The sequence below is a fragment of the Sinohyriopsis cumingii genome, chromosome 2, assembly GCF_028554795.1.
Source record: "Sinohyriopsis cumingii isolate HCF-2022 chromosome 2, ASM2855479v2, whole genome shotgun sequence".
NCBI classification, from domain to species: domain Eukaryota; kingdom Metazoa; phylum Mollusca; class Bivalvia; order Unionida; family Unionidae; genus Sinohyriopsis; species Sinohyriopsis cumingii.
Window position 1 is genome coordinate 134,594,177 of NC_142962.1, and position 15,628 is coordinate 134,609,804.

At 35.0% G+C, this 15,628-nt stretch overlaps 1 protein-coding gene across 1 annotated transcript in view; it reads left to right on the forward strand.

Moving 5' to 3' along the window:
* The window catches only part of LOC149805885 (lethal(2) giant larvae protein homolog 1-like), a 327,641-nt gene that overhangs the window by 232,853 nt on the left and 79,160 nt on the right, over positions 1–15,628 (forward strand). Inside the window, 2 exon segments of the mRNA XM_089950631.1 lie at positions 7,276–7,422; positions 11,237–11,309. Of these exon segments, the coding sequence (XP_089806757.1) occupies positions 7,276–7,422; positions 11,237–11,309 (220 nt within the window).

The following is a 15,628-nucleotide window of genomic DNA, read 5'->3' on the forward strand; positions in this document are numbered from 1 at the left end:
GCAATTTGGCATATTTGTGAAAGCCTAAAAAGAAAATAGAATGCTTATTGAATTAACCAGTTAGCAAACAGGTGTAATTTGGCCAATTTCAGGATGGTCCGTTGCACTATAATTTCTAGTCATTTTATTTGAATACAGCCATTTCTGGAAAATACAACCTAACGTGTAATAATACTTTATATGCTCACCATTATGTTATGATGTTTTCCATTCATTTGTCTGTAACTAGTTTCATTTCTAATTAGAAACATAAGTTCACCGCCATTTACAATTACTGGAGTGAAACAATATAGCTGTAACGTGTATCAATACATATGGTGATATATGATACAACATTTTGTTGATACAAATAGTGTCTTGAAACTTTTATCATCTTTACAAGGAATGTCATTGGTAGGATGGTGTCAGATGTGTCTGAACATTAATTGTGTTTCCAGGATTCTGAAGACACATGTAATAGAGATTGCAGACTGATCTAGACGAAACATTGTACTGACACTTTCCGTCTTTACTAAAATATTCTGAACAGACGATATGCTAGTCATTTGTGATACCAATTCAACATTTTCAGGCAGCTCTATTTGATCAGATGCATTATCAGTGTTGCTAAATTGCTGCACTGCAGGTGTGTCTTGACGTCATCGGTTATGTGAGCCCGAAATGAATCCATCACAAATAATGATCACCTTATGTTGGTGAATGGCAATAAATTTCCATCCATCACAGCACAAGTGTTTTGTCATCCACCCTTTCTCTTGTACTGGGATAAGCCACCCTTTTGGTGTCTTAAGATCACGAGTTCTCGTTCCACGGAAAACAATCTTAGGGGGTAATGCATCACCAGAACTTCAGACACCTTAATGGACAGTAATGTATCTCTTCTCTGTGCTAGTTGTACAAATGAGAACACTTTTTGCTCCTTCTTTGTCCACTCTTTTCCATGGCATAAGGTAAAGAGTACATCTGCTTAGCCACAACATGTAAAACATGTATCCTGTAAGGGCTGCAATCTGCAACATTCATTAGTCCAATCTCATGTAAATATCCTGGCCAAAAGAAGCTTGACATTCACATATGTTTGCAAAAGTCAAATTTAGTGATGACTAGGAACATTATATCCTGCTGTAGGAGTTGGAATTTCATTATTTTTACAGCATGCTGATGCAACTGGACAGACCAGATTGTATGTTTCCTTATAATTTATTTTCTTTCAGTTTGTTTCTATTGAATTTCTTTTTTCACTTGTCTGATTGACTAAGCTCCAATCAAAATTACTCTATATGTCCAAGACTTGAGCTAAAATGTACATCCAGGTAGTAATCTAGGTATCTTTATTCAGCTTAACACATTAACCCCTGAAAGTTTTTGCCATTTTTGCCTGAAAATCGAGTAGGAAACACATTTTGAAAGCTATTTCTGAATAGACTCGAAAACACCAAATCCCCAGTCATCTTTCAATAACATGCTGCCTAGTTGTGTTAGAAACATCATTTTTTGTTGGCTTTTTGACTCGTGCATGAGCAGAAGGGTAAATTTTTATATATAGATTTTTTTTTTGCTAAATGGAGCCATTATTTTCATATGGAGACCACTCTTTATTCCAAATGCTCATCTTATCCTACTTTTGCAAAGGCTCATCTGTCTGTTTGCAGTACATACCGGTTTGCCTTAGATCTGAGACCAAAAAGCCTAAAATCCAGACACAAAATGGGATTCCGACCACGGGCTAATTTTGCTTTAAAAAAAGTTGGGTCCAAAAAATGAGGTTTTTCTATCTGTATGTTGTAGTGCAACTAGATATTCCAGATTATTTGGTATCATTGTAGAGCTACATCTGTCTTCCTTTCTATAATACCATCCACTTTAGTGTATCAAGCATGACCATGACTCTACAGAGCTTGGCAGTAGGCTACTACCTCCTGCCCTGTTAAGTTGTCGCTAGGGGTTAATGTGTTAAGTAAAAAATTAATTTTTGTTCTAAAATTTAATTCCAATGTAACTTTACTAGTCTCTTATTTTCAGATCTGTACCTTAGCTTTCATCACAAAACAATAATTGTTGATCACGCTGGACATTTGCAGTGCATTAAACTGGGTTAGCAATAGGTATCAGGTGTATTCATAACCAGTGCATGGAATTCTGCACATTTTCCCAATATTTGGCACTTTTTTGTGATATCATAGCATGTGTCATTCAATCAGGTTTAAACTGGATCTCATTTCTTGGTTGACCTCGCATAAAATTGACCGTACTTTAACAGTGGTTTTGTTAACAGTATTTCCAATAATTATGGAAGAGATATTGATCAAGAATCAGTGAAATAAAGTGCATAATCACCATACATGTGTAATCAGATTCTAATAAAGATGTCTACAGATGAAATAGTACTGCAGACTTACATGATTTGTATGGCTCAGACTTTAGCCATGGGCAACCCGTCTAGTGTGAATGTTGAACCCTGCTTTGTACAAACTGTTCAAAACTAAAATGTGTTTTTTAATCTGAATGTATTCAAAAATTTCTCGAAGCATTGTAGTTGATTGGTTGGCATAAAATATGCAAATCTCCTTATCTAGAAATCTGATCATAATAGTCATAATTTATATCAGCAATAAAATTCAAAAATTGTTGGCCTACTCCAACCTCTTCAGTTGCAGTATTTCAGACTGATTTACCAACCCATGTTGTAGAACTACATAATTGACATTGAAAAAAGCATATATAGTTCACAAGTCTACTGTTCTTGATAATCGTGGTGTAATGGAATATGTTGACTTTGGCATGAAGACGTTTCATGTGATGGCAGGCCTGATTTTGTACTGTTCATTAAGTAGGTACATTTTTATTGATGGAGTCATCAGTTAAATTCCCAGTAAATTCTAAGATTCCATGAGTTGATATTGACCCATATAATCAATGATTGTGATTGAAACAGGGGGAGGCCTTACTGTAATCAACACATTATTGTTTTTCCACTCTTCATTTCTTGTGGCATGATCAAATCTTAATTAGACCCAAATAGCACAGCACTATCTTCCCACCTTTCTCCAGATGACTTCTTCCTGTTCATTGTTAAATATAGAATGAGTCTGTTGCTATAGTGTTTTTCTACCTTTTTGTGTTTATCGACTGTTGTTTAATTTCCATCAAGCTACATGTGTAATTTTCGTAATGAAGCAGTATCACTTTGATTATAGTACAGACTCTAATATGGGACAAGCCTAGCTGTTAACATATTCTGCCAGCATATCAGGGTGTAAATTAACGAATTTCCAGGGTGGACTCTGATTGGCCAGTGTAGAATGAGATCAGCAGATTGAGTTAATTTGCATGTGAATCAAGCACGCTCACATAACGGCTTAACAACTTGTTGATACACATGGAATATTAATATTTATTTCCAATACTCCATGTGCAGCTGAAGTTGTTAGCATCTTATCTATTCATCACGATACAATACATCAGATGTCAGACATTATAATTATACAGCTAAAAATAACAATACATTCCAAAGGCAAAATAGAAATGTCAGTTTAAAAAAAACTTAATTTTTCCTTATTTAAGACGAGCATTGAACAGTTTATGTTCAAAGACCTACCTATGTTCTCCCAGAGTCTAGTCAGGGTCTGTCCTAGGACATAAGGGATTTATGCTAATTTGTACAAAACAATCTTGCCAAGAAAAATCAACAAAATGATGAAAATTGTGCGTCATATTTTCAAGCCCTACCTTTATTTATCAAGAACCTCCCATAGTCTTCATTTTATTGTTTGAAGCACCTGGCTTAAAATTAAAGCCAGGCAGCAATATAACAATGTTATAGTGTTATAAAAGTGGAAGGCTTTTGAGCTGTCTGCCAGCAGCTGATGGGAAAGCTGTACATTCAGAAACTTTCACCCATTCTTTATGAATGGGTGGAGTGGTGGATTATCAACCTAAATTATACATCTACATCATAAGGTGGAACAGGTTATGTTATGGTGTCATCTGATACCAATTTCATTTCTGCACAATAGCTCATTCTTCACTATCTTTATTTACCAAATATTGTGGATGGCATGCATTTGGAATAAGGAAGAAGTCCAGCTGTTTTGGTATCAAAACGTTCCTGGTCATCGTGCTTAGCTGAAAGAAGAAAAATGGTTGCTGCTCAAGAACATTTGTTCTGTGTCAAAAAACTAAACAACACTTTGCGTATAGCTTTCATTTGAGGTAAGAGAAAGCCTGTTAATGAACGCTTGGTTTTCCATCATTGTGTCATTCTAAAAACATGGCAGGTCCATTCCCTATTTGGAAACTGATGCAATGACTATCCGCAAATTCTTTTATGATTATCAGGGTCAATATTGACCTCATTTGGGGTAAGAACAATAAGGTCTTCGTATGTTTTGTTTTTCCCAAGTAAAAATAGTACTAATCTGATATCCAACATGGCCATCTAGGCAGTCTTGAAAATCTTGTTACCACTACTTCTGAATGGATGGTCGTATCAACAAGGGGATTTCACTATAAGATTTCTTGTGATGTATAGTTGGTCCTAAATACGAATAGGGGAGGTTGCAGGTTGAAACTCGGCTGAGTCATACCAAAGACTTACAAAAAATGGTACTAACAGCTGCCATGCTTGGCGCTCAACATTAAGAGGCTAGTGTTAGGACTGGTCGACCTGGTCTCAGGATAATGTGACTGAGGGGACTTGATGCTGCATGTCTGCTGCATGATGCCCCAGTGCTAGACATCACTGTAAACTGCCACAATGCAGACATCGTAGTGATATGACTAAAAAGAGTTAAAAGTATGTTAAAAATCTAAAACACAAACACACACACAAAAATAAAAATGGTACTGATTGTATGTTCACTATGGCAATAACAATGGCCATCTTCAAATCAGTGTGGGGTTTTCACTAAGAGGCTTCTTATGTTGTCTGGTTGGTCCTAAAAATAAATTGTAAACTGATCCAACATCCAATATGGCCACCATGACAGCCATCTTAAATTTTTTTTAAATGTCTGCTTGAATAGATAGTCCTGCTGATATTAGGTCTTCACTAAAAGCCTTCTAATGATGTCCATCCAGTTGGTCTTAAGTGAAAGTGGTGCTGATCTGACATCCATTATTGCCACAACAGTAGCCATTTTGAAAATCTTTTATTGCTACTTCTCAATGGAAAGTCATATATAAAAAATATTATCTCCACTTCTTTCCAAAGGATGACTATAGCAACATGGGAATTTCACCAATAGACTTCATATAATAGCTAGTTGGTCCAAATGAATATGGTTCCAGTAATACATCTAATATAACTGCAACAGTGTTTGTCTGAAAACTCTTCCCAAAAACATGGGATTTTTACTAAAAGACTTCTAATAATGTTTACTTTGTTCTTAAGGAAAATGGTGCCTATCTGACATCCAATATGTGTACCACAGCAGCTGTTTTGAAAATCTTTTTTTTTTTAAAGAATATCAGAGATTGTTTCAACACTTGACAGTTAATAGGAAGAAATAATTATTTTGAATTCTTGGAAATCCTTTTCACATGGCAGAGCATCAATCACTTTGAAAGACTCTTCTTTTTATCCCCATTTTCTGTACACTTGCTATTTTGAAACCTTATAAAAAAATATTTAGATTGAAGAACATGATATTCCAGTAATATTGGATAATTTCTACCACTAAAATCATCAATGCCAGCTGAACTATCACCTCTTCACATTCTGTAGATTTGTTACTGTGAAGTGCCATTTTTTGATAACACCCCCAGGGAGGTGAAAACTGGGTGTTTTTATTTGGAGTGGTTTTAAATTCTGGACTCGTGTTTATATTTGAAAGATGCAAGATAATTTTGTTATCATTTGTAAGAGTTGTGGTCCCATGTTAACTTAAGACATATCAAAAGTCCTATGTAAGCAAATCACCAATTTTATCTGCAAAATTTATTTCAGTTTTGTTTTGAAACCCCATACAATCTTGTGAGACTGTTCGATCTGCCAACAAAAGGTTGTCTCAATGCAGGTTGTTTTTTGTTTTAGGTCATCGTATTATATTTCGATATGTGCATGAAAAATATTTGGTCATTCATGATTGATGGTCTTACAGAAGAGTGATTCTTTTAAGACATGCTGCTCTGTATCAGCAAGGTTATTGTTTGCTTCACATACTCTGTACCTTGTTGAATAGACCCATCAGCCATCAAGACTCCCCATCTTTAATGCCACCTCCTATCAGTCTAGTTTCATTGAAGCTGTCAAAATTTTAGGTAAATTATATTAAATGTGAACCTAGACTGCTTTGTTGTAAGTTCATAAATGTCAACGATCAGAGAGGTATAAGCGTAATCTTTACTAATATAAGTGGCAAAAAGCATAATCTGAGAATAAAAGAGTAATCTTTATATTATATGCCATAATTACAGAAAACTGAATGAAAAACATATTTATCTATGTTACTTACCTGGATCTGCATTTAGTTAAAATTCTTGTTACAAATCAGCTAAATCCAGACCCAAAAGAAAATGATAAATTATTTATACACAACATTCACTTTAACTAATCTGTATGTTTAACTTTCACTCAGTGGTTGTAAAGTAAAGTCCACAAATTCTGAATGCTCTATTACATCAGTGTCTAATTACGCTGTCAAAATTTGTAAAGCACTATTGATTTGTCCTTTTGCTGATGAAACATGTTCTTCAATTTAACAAAATCCCTCCTGGCATTTTTTAGTCATATAGCATCCATGAGTCACATTGATAAAGTCTGTTTCATGAAAGTTTTGGCACCATTTTCTTTTCAATCTAGACTTGTCTGCTGCCGATGTGCATATCAAACTCGAATGAATCTGTGACATGGTGTTTCAAATTCAAGAAACTTGTTTTCTTGAAAATGTGTTGTGTACAGTTACTATAAATAGACAACAAGGACACTTTGACATACATGGTTAAATGGTCGCACATCAGAAATATAAGATCAGTAGACGGAGTTCTACAGCGGATAAATTCACAGCAGCCAGTAGTCCTGTAAGATTATTCTGTGTCTCGCTCGCTTCTGATGCCACCAGATATAATCTTTGATCTGAACTTGGAAACACGTTTTTGTTTTTTTATACATGAACTAAATGGGTACCTTGTGGCTAATTTTATTACTTGGGTAATTATGAATGGGTGAATACCTGGGTACCCGTTGACAGCTTTGATTTTCATCACTGATATTGCATTGTCAATTTATTGATTTGTGAAAATACATTGTTGACATCATTCTTTGTCTTCTTTCAGTAAAGTGAAGACAATTTCAGCCTGCTGCCTCACCAAGAATGGGGAACACCTACTTTTGGGTACTGAGGGAGGGAACATCCACATACTGGAGGTCAGCAGCTTCACTTTGATGGACCAGATCATCTACCAGGATGTGGTCATGCAGAAGTAAGTAGTGTTCACTTCACAACGTTCTAGTCATAGTTTTGTAGAAACAAGATAATTCTTTCCTCCTTGTACCTGTCCTTAACTAAAACCAAATGCAATAATCGTCATTTCATGATCCTGTAAAGGTTTTCTCTGTGCTTATTGGACCGCTCTGGTGGCCTAGTGGTTAGAGTGTCTGCCTCGGATGCGGGAGGTCGTGGGTTCGATCCCCAGCTGAGTCATACCAAAGACTTACAAAAATGGTACTAGCAGCTGCCTTGTTTGGCACTCAGCATTAAAAGGTTAGTGTTAGGACAGATTGGCCTGGTGTCATGATAATGTGACTGGGTGGGACATCATGCATCACTATAAACCCCCTCATTCATTGACTGCTTTTTTAGCCTGAGTGTATTATCAACTCGTGTCTTTTTTCAGTTCTAAATATATCACTTTAAAGATAGTATATTCTTGATTTTGTTTCATTTAAATGATTATTATTTATGTCAGCAATTTTATCATTCTGCGAGACTTGCACAGAACTTCACAGATGAATCTTGGAAAAGTGAATGAAAATGCATATGTAGTCACAAACATATTATTAATGTGCATAGGAATATAGGTTGACTTTAGTCAAGTTCAGCAGGTTTATTTCATATTACATTCAGTAAAAGTAAGAAGTGATGGCTTATACCTTGATATCTGCAGGATTTTCATTAAGAACTGGCCAGTTAATGAATTGCCGGTTCAAACTGTTTCCTGGCCAGTTCAGATTGCAAGATATTTAAAATTCTTTGCAGTAAACTTAACTTGAAAATAATATATTGAAAGAAAAACGAGCCAAACTGAGCTTGAAACAATTTTTTAGATCTTGCATTTTATTTTTCTAAAAATAAAACACTTGTATTCCAGAAATCTAATTGAAATCTGACTAACTATCTATCAGCAATCATTGCTTTCCATTTCAGTAGAAACAGAAATTATCCATCAATATACACATTTTTTTTACTTATTTGCTAAAAATACCTGGTTTAATTCAGTGCTGTCAGTCTTATGTGATTTGATTGTGAATGCTTGATCGATTTGATGAAGAATTGATTGCAAGAAAAAAGAAAGAAGGTTAGCCATCAGTTAAGACTTTTTCTGACTGCTTTGGTGGCCTAAGTGTTTAGAGCATCTGCCTTGAATGTGGGAGGTCGTGGGTTCCAACCCCAGCTGAGTCATACCTAAGACTATAAAAATAGTAATAACAGCTGCCTCGCTTTTTGCTCTGCATTAAGAGGTTTGTGTTAGGACTGGTGGGTCTGATGTCTGGATAATGTGACTGGAAGGGACATGATACCACATGTCTACAGCATGATGCCCCCAGTACTAGACATCACTGTAAACTGCCATATTGCACATCATACCAGTATGACTCATATCATTAAAGCTACGTTAAAAATAAAAAAACATGCACACTCCAACCACTTATTCAAAAGACAGGTTTTGTAAGGTTATGTACAGTAGGCCTACTGCAATAGTCAGTTTAGCCATCATTTCAATCTCTTAAATGCATTTTAAAAAAAGGTTACCCCATCCATTTTATGTAAATTTGTAATTGGAAAGTATTCACTGAGAAATGGTAAAAAAAAGTATATTGATTTGGTTTTGAAATCCTGTATTTAAATTTAAAGCTTATGTATAATAAACTAACAGCACATCTCCACCATTGGAATGAAATGGCAATGAATAAATAAATAAATATGTACACCAACAGTTGTTTCTGGTGCTGTGTTTGAATATTTTATACCATTAACAGGAAATAATTAAGTCGGGAGAAAAAGGTGACTCTTTTCCTTAGTAATTTATAGCAAAAAGCCTCCCAAGTATGCTCAAATTGCAGGATTTTGTTTCTTTTTTTTAATTGCAATGGGGGAGGGATGGGGCATGGGATGCCCCCAGGACCCCTTAGCAACTTTGTGCCTTTGGATGTTGCCGAAGTTCAGTTCTTAAAATTTTTCTTAATGAAAACACCGTATCTGTAACCTGTTTTCTGTGGTAAGCAATTTTTTTATAGCTGTAGTGGAGGATTGTCAAGAAACTTGAACCATATTCACCAAAAGTCTATTTGAATCTAAATGAAAATATGGCCGCTTCAGTGGCCATCTTGACAGTCATGTTTTCACTATAAGCTGTCTTATAAAATCTGTTTGGTCCTTAATGAAAATGGTGTTAATCTGACATCCAATGTGGCCACCACAGTAGCCATCTTAAAAATCATGTCATGGCTAATTCTCCTGATCAAAAAGTGACATTGCCATGTTGTTTTTAAGACCAGACGTGTTGTGCTAATATGATTGCTCCTAACTCCAGATGCTGCCTCTTGGATATTCAGTATGTTCATCACAGTAGCCATTTTGAAAATCTTGTTGCTTCACATCCTGAAGATATTGTTTTACTAAGCAGCTTTTTATTATATCTAGTTGGTCCTAATGTACTGGCCATTCATAGTCCCATGTGACCACCATATTATTTATCTTGAAAATCTTGTTACTTTTGATTGAGTGGTCATGTCAGCATGGGTTTTTCATATATGCTAACCATTATGCTTTTGAAGTAATCATTACACTTTTTTCTTATGATGGCCTTGGTCTGACTAGAATATGACTGTCACAATGGTCATCTTGAAAATATATTTCTAGCTACTTTTCTTAGGTGGTTGTTTATATCAGTAATGTACTAATACCAGTAGGTCTTAAATGCAGATGGTGCCATTCTGGCATCCAATATAACCAACATGGCACCAATCTTGAAAATCTTGTCATTACTCCTCCTGAATGAATGAACATGGAGTTTCCACCAGAAGACTTCTTGTGATATCTTGTTTGTTGTAAATGAAAATAGTGCCAATCTAAAATCCAGTATGTCCATCACAGAAGCTAATTTAAAAATCATGATCTTGTTGAAAAATATCGGAGATGGTTTCAACACTATGCAGTTACATGGGAAGAAATGGTTTTATCTTGAGTTCCTTTTGTTTAGGTTACCAACAATTTTGCTAAACCAGACAAAGAAAGTTTTGAATATTTTCAATAGTTTCAATAAGTATTTTGTTTTTTTAAAAATATTTGTCTCAAAAGTTATGTAAAATGGTTGTTTTGAGTGACTTTTAAGCATTCTAAATTTTGACCTCAACATTGGTAGGGAGAGAAGTCACTTCATCCTTAAATTCTAAAACTTTCAATGAACCTTGTCTTTTTTATTGTATGAGAGAGTTTTTGACCATGGATGCACTTACATTTATGAAATACTCGAGGCTAGGGGGTTAGTGAGATCAAACAGTATTTAAAAGATTGTTATTATTTGTGTTTCCATTGTTCTGAATGAAGTACACAAGGGTAGGAGGTTAGGGACATCAAGCTGTACATAAAATATTGTTATTATTTGTGTTTCTATTGTTTGGATGAAGTACACAAGGGTAGGAGGTTAGGGACATCAAACTGTACTTAAAAGATTGTTATTATTTGTGTTTCTATTGTTTGGATGAAGTACACAAGGGTAGGTGGTTAGGGACATCAAACTGTACTTAAAAGATTGTTATTATTTGTGTTTCTATTGTTTGGATGAAGTACACAAGGGTAGAAGGTTAGGGACATCAAACTGTACTTAAAAGATTGTTATTATTTGTGTTTCTATTGTTTTGGATAAGTACACAATGGTAGGAGGTTAGGGACATCAAACTGTACTTAAAAGATTGTTATTATTTGTGTTTCTATTGTTTGGATGAAGTACACAATGGTAGGTGGTTAGGGACATCAAGCTTTACATAAAATATTGTTATTATTTGTGTTTCCAGTGTTCCAGATGACTTTAAAGTGAATCCTGGTGCTGTTGAGGCCATTGCAGTTCATCCTACAAATCCAGAAAAGGTATCAAAACTTTTTTTGATCTTTAATAATTTGTACAGATTAAAATTTCTGCGTTGTACATTTTTTTCAAAGTTGTATTCTGAAATTGTTTTCGTATATAAGTTAAGAAATTTTAGTGGTGTTAATTTGTCAACTTCCTAAATTTGTGCAAAGTTAAATTTGAACTTTTTTAGACTTTGACACGAATGTTGCAGAAAATGAAACTATGTGGAAATTTCCCTATATGTGGTATTCAGGAGGGCTTGAAAATAAAAATAAATTATTGGTCAGCCACACCTCATGTTTAAACAAATTAGCTGTACTAATTTTAGATGAGAAGAGCTTATGGAATGGTCTATTGTTTGTCATCCATTCATATTTGTAGTAGAAGCATGTTATCATTACTCTTTCTAAACTTGACATTCATCCCATGGTCTAGATGCCTCTTGTACCTAATAATTTTGAATGGATGTTCCATATAAACATAGGCTTTTCAGTAAAATAATTGTTTTTGATGTCAAGACTGCTTGGTGGCCTATTGGTTACAGCATCGTCCTTGGATGTGAGAGGTCACGTGTTCAACCCTGGCCAAGTCATACCAAAGACTTGTAAAAAATGTTACTTTCAGCTGCCTCACTAGGCACTCACCATTAAGAGGTTAGTGTTAGGACTGGTTGGCCTGGTGACAGGATAATATGACTGGGTCTGACATCATGCTACATGTATGCGGAATGATGCCCCAGTGCTTGAAATAACTATAAACTGCCACACTGCAGACATCTTAGCAATATGACTGAAAAATTATTAAAGCCATGTTAAAAATCCATATCACACACACACAGACACATGCAGGGGTCAAGCTAGACTTGAGTTTTGGACAGAACAGGGAGAGGTGAGAGCTCAACAGGGAGAAGTGGATGTGAAGCAAGTGTGTGTGTGTGTGTGTGTGTTATGCCCTCTATTTCCCAGTAATCATATTTGCATATTACATTGGATTTAAGCAGTAAATTTTTTTTCAGATAAAAAATTTTCTGAGTTATCATAAGACTCTATAAGAGAATAATAGAAACTACATTGTAATAAATTATAACTGACTAACCAGATTACATTATTGTAATTGAAAGTTGGTAAAAATGCTTAATCAACTATCCTTAATCAATTTTTTATTTTTTTATTTTCAATTTTTATGAACTTTCTAAAAGTTAACAATAATGACACTTTGAAAGATTTCTAAATGCATTTGAAACAAACCCTGTACCAGCCTGAAAACATTGTTAATATTACATTTTGTGAACAGATGGTCTTTTCAACAAAAGACGTTTTATAATGTCTAGTTGGTCTTAAATGAAAATGGTGCTGATTTGACTTCTAATATGGGTGCCACAATGACTATTTTCTTCCACCGAAGACTTATGATGCTTTGTTGTACCTGGGAAGTTAAACAAATGTCTGTTTAAAATATGGGCTACCTAGAAACCCAAAATGGCAGACTCCAAAAATGGTTCATGACACTTTTGTTCAGCAAATACTGGCTGATGATGACAATGATTTTTAAAATTTTGAAGTATCATCAGATTTTTGGATTTGGAAAAGTATTATTCTGGAAGTCTCACTGAGTGATTTTAAACCTGAAAATGATGTAGAATACAAGTCCTATGTACATGCTGAATAGACAAACAGAAGACATGCTGCTCCATCCCCTATTCAGTGTTATTTCAACATTAAATGTAGAAAAAGGCAGAATACCAAGCCCTAATTAAAGTACAGTCATTCAAAAGGAGAGTGCAATTTTGACTTCTTCTCACAAACAGTTTGGCCAAGAGGGGACTTCTGCAGCAACCCTATATTGCCTTGAAGAGTTGGGATAAATTAAATAAGAATCTAAAAAGAAATTAAAAAGTAAGATGTTTGTTGGGGCAAAATACCTCTCACTGAACCTGCAGACTGGCATTAATGGACTAAAAAAAACAACCTAGTAAAGCTTAAACATTATGGAAAAGATGAGAAATTTGGCATAGTAGCCAGTAAAGCAGTGATTAAAGAATGTGAAACTTTGCATGTTAGTGCAGTATCTTATTTTATAGCAGAGACATCCAGTAGACCATACCTGTGAGCTATGGAAAATTGTCCTTGACAACCATAAAGAACAATCTTCCAACTTTCTCAAGCATGCTAAGATGGCCCCTTAAGATAACAGACTGAGAACAATATTCATACACAGATAAGGAACAGATTAAGCTTAACAGACACTTCACAGACAGATGATGCTTAAACAACTCAAGGCAACATCTTTTAAGGATTTTAAATTTTAGCTCTTACATTGTGGAGCAGGAAGAAAGAGATGGATATTCAGGTGTTTGGTAAATATTGAACAATGCCATTTCCTCCTTTCCCCCTTGTTTTTCTATATTCTCCCCATATTTTTGTGACACAAGGAGCTCCTCCTCTTTAGATAACAATTGTGGCAGCATCGCTGAGAGTTTGATTCCACAGTGACTGAACAAAAAGGAGAAAAAGATTTTCATGCAGTTAAGAAATTGCTTGAAAACTGAAACTTTGCAGAGAGGAGTTAAAAAATTGTAGACTTGTGACTAATTGTTAGAGTATGGTCAGAGACACTGAAGAGGAGACTTCTAAAGTAAAGATGGTTATTTATAAAACAGGCTAATTTTATCTAATTTTATCATGAGCTTGGCCTGTTATGATCAAACTACTGGGGCATTTGTTCAAATAAAGGGTGCCATTTGCCCCCCCTCCCCCCAACACTTTTTTCTTATCAAACCTGACTGAAAGACTGCTGTTTCATCCATTTTCTGGTTGTCATTTTGTCACTACTTATAGCAAAGATTTGCCATGAAACTTTACACACACACACAGACTAGAGAGTCTTTAATGAAAATGGTACCACATCCGATATAGTCCTACACTGGCCTTCTTGAAAATCTTGTTATTGATGCACCTCATGAATGAATGGTCATATCAACATAGGGTTTAAACTTATGCTGTCTAGTTGGTCCTAAAGAAAAATTTTTTTAAAAACTTGTAGAGTGCATTTGATGTCTAGATTAAAGATGTCAAAATGTTAGAAAACTTCTGGTACCCGTCAATCCTAACAATTGGTTACCTGGGTACCCAATCAAAAGGAAAATAAATGTGCACAAACCTGAAATTAAGTCAACATTTAAAACAAATTCACAGTGTCCTGACCTATACATGTCACTACCCAATGTCATCTGATGCAAGTCAAAGAATTCATCCTCATTATCTGATAAAGTTCTGAAATCTTTCTTCGTTGCCTAGTAATCATCATGGTCTAATCATCATCTTTGGCCTCACTGTCATTATGTGGATGCTTATTTAGAGACTGTGCTTGAGCTTTGAAAGTAACACTTTAATTATACAGTTTGTGAAATTTATTCAAGGTTGCGGCTGAAAGCATTTCAGTTGTGCAGCAAGATCAAATAACCAGCCTCGGTTACTTGACACTGTACCACAATGGCGGCTCAGTCAAAGAGTTGTCATATGGGAAAATGAAGGATTCAGGTCAGTTTTTACTGGAACAGGCAGACCTCTGCTTGGCACCATAAAAGTACATGTATTTGTAGCTCAGTCCAACTTAACAGCAAAAGTCAGTGCTGCCTTTACAAGCACTGGCAGAAAACTTGTACACCACTCCATTGATAACTCGCATCCTGATAACTTGCGAACCTACTTATAATGCGAAGTCAGGCATTGATCCCATTTTTAAACCAGAAAATACCCCAAAATTGACCCCTATTTGTTGAATTTGAAGAAATTAGCAATCAAAATTGGTGACTGAAATTTTGATATATCACTCGTTTTGTCGTTGAAAACAGTAGATAGGGCCTGGAAATTTTAATCAGTATTATGAAATATCAACTTTTAATAAGAAATCATATAATTTGTTACATTTTCTTTTCAAATGACATTCTTAGCACACCGCAATTAATGTTATTCAGGGACATTTCAGTCAATGAAAATGTCATGCCTAGTGATGGCAGTACTTTAATAAATAAATACCAATTAAATAATTTTTTTTATCAATTGCAATTTGTGTTCTAGTTCTGTCGTTTAATTCCTTTTCAGTGTAATCATCATAAGTGTGATGTGTCCTCACATAATTAAATGTAAAATGTGTAAATCTACTGTAACAGCTATGTCTGTGAGCGTTTCTATTAAGTGCTCACTGTGTTTTGATATCGGACTAATGGAAGCATTTGTTGTATTGTTGCACTAAATAAAAAGTGGGCCTCCTGTTCTATTATCACGTTAATTGCGTCTTTTGAAACAAATAAAGGAGATGGAATTAAAAAAAGTTA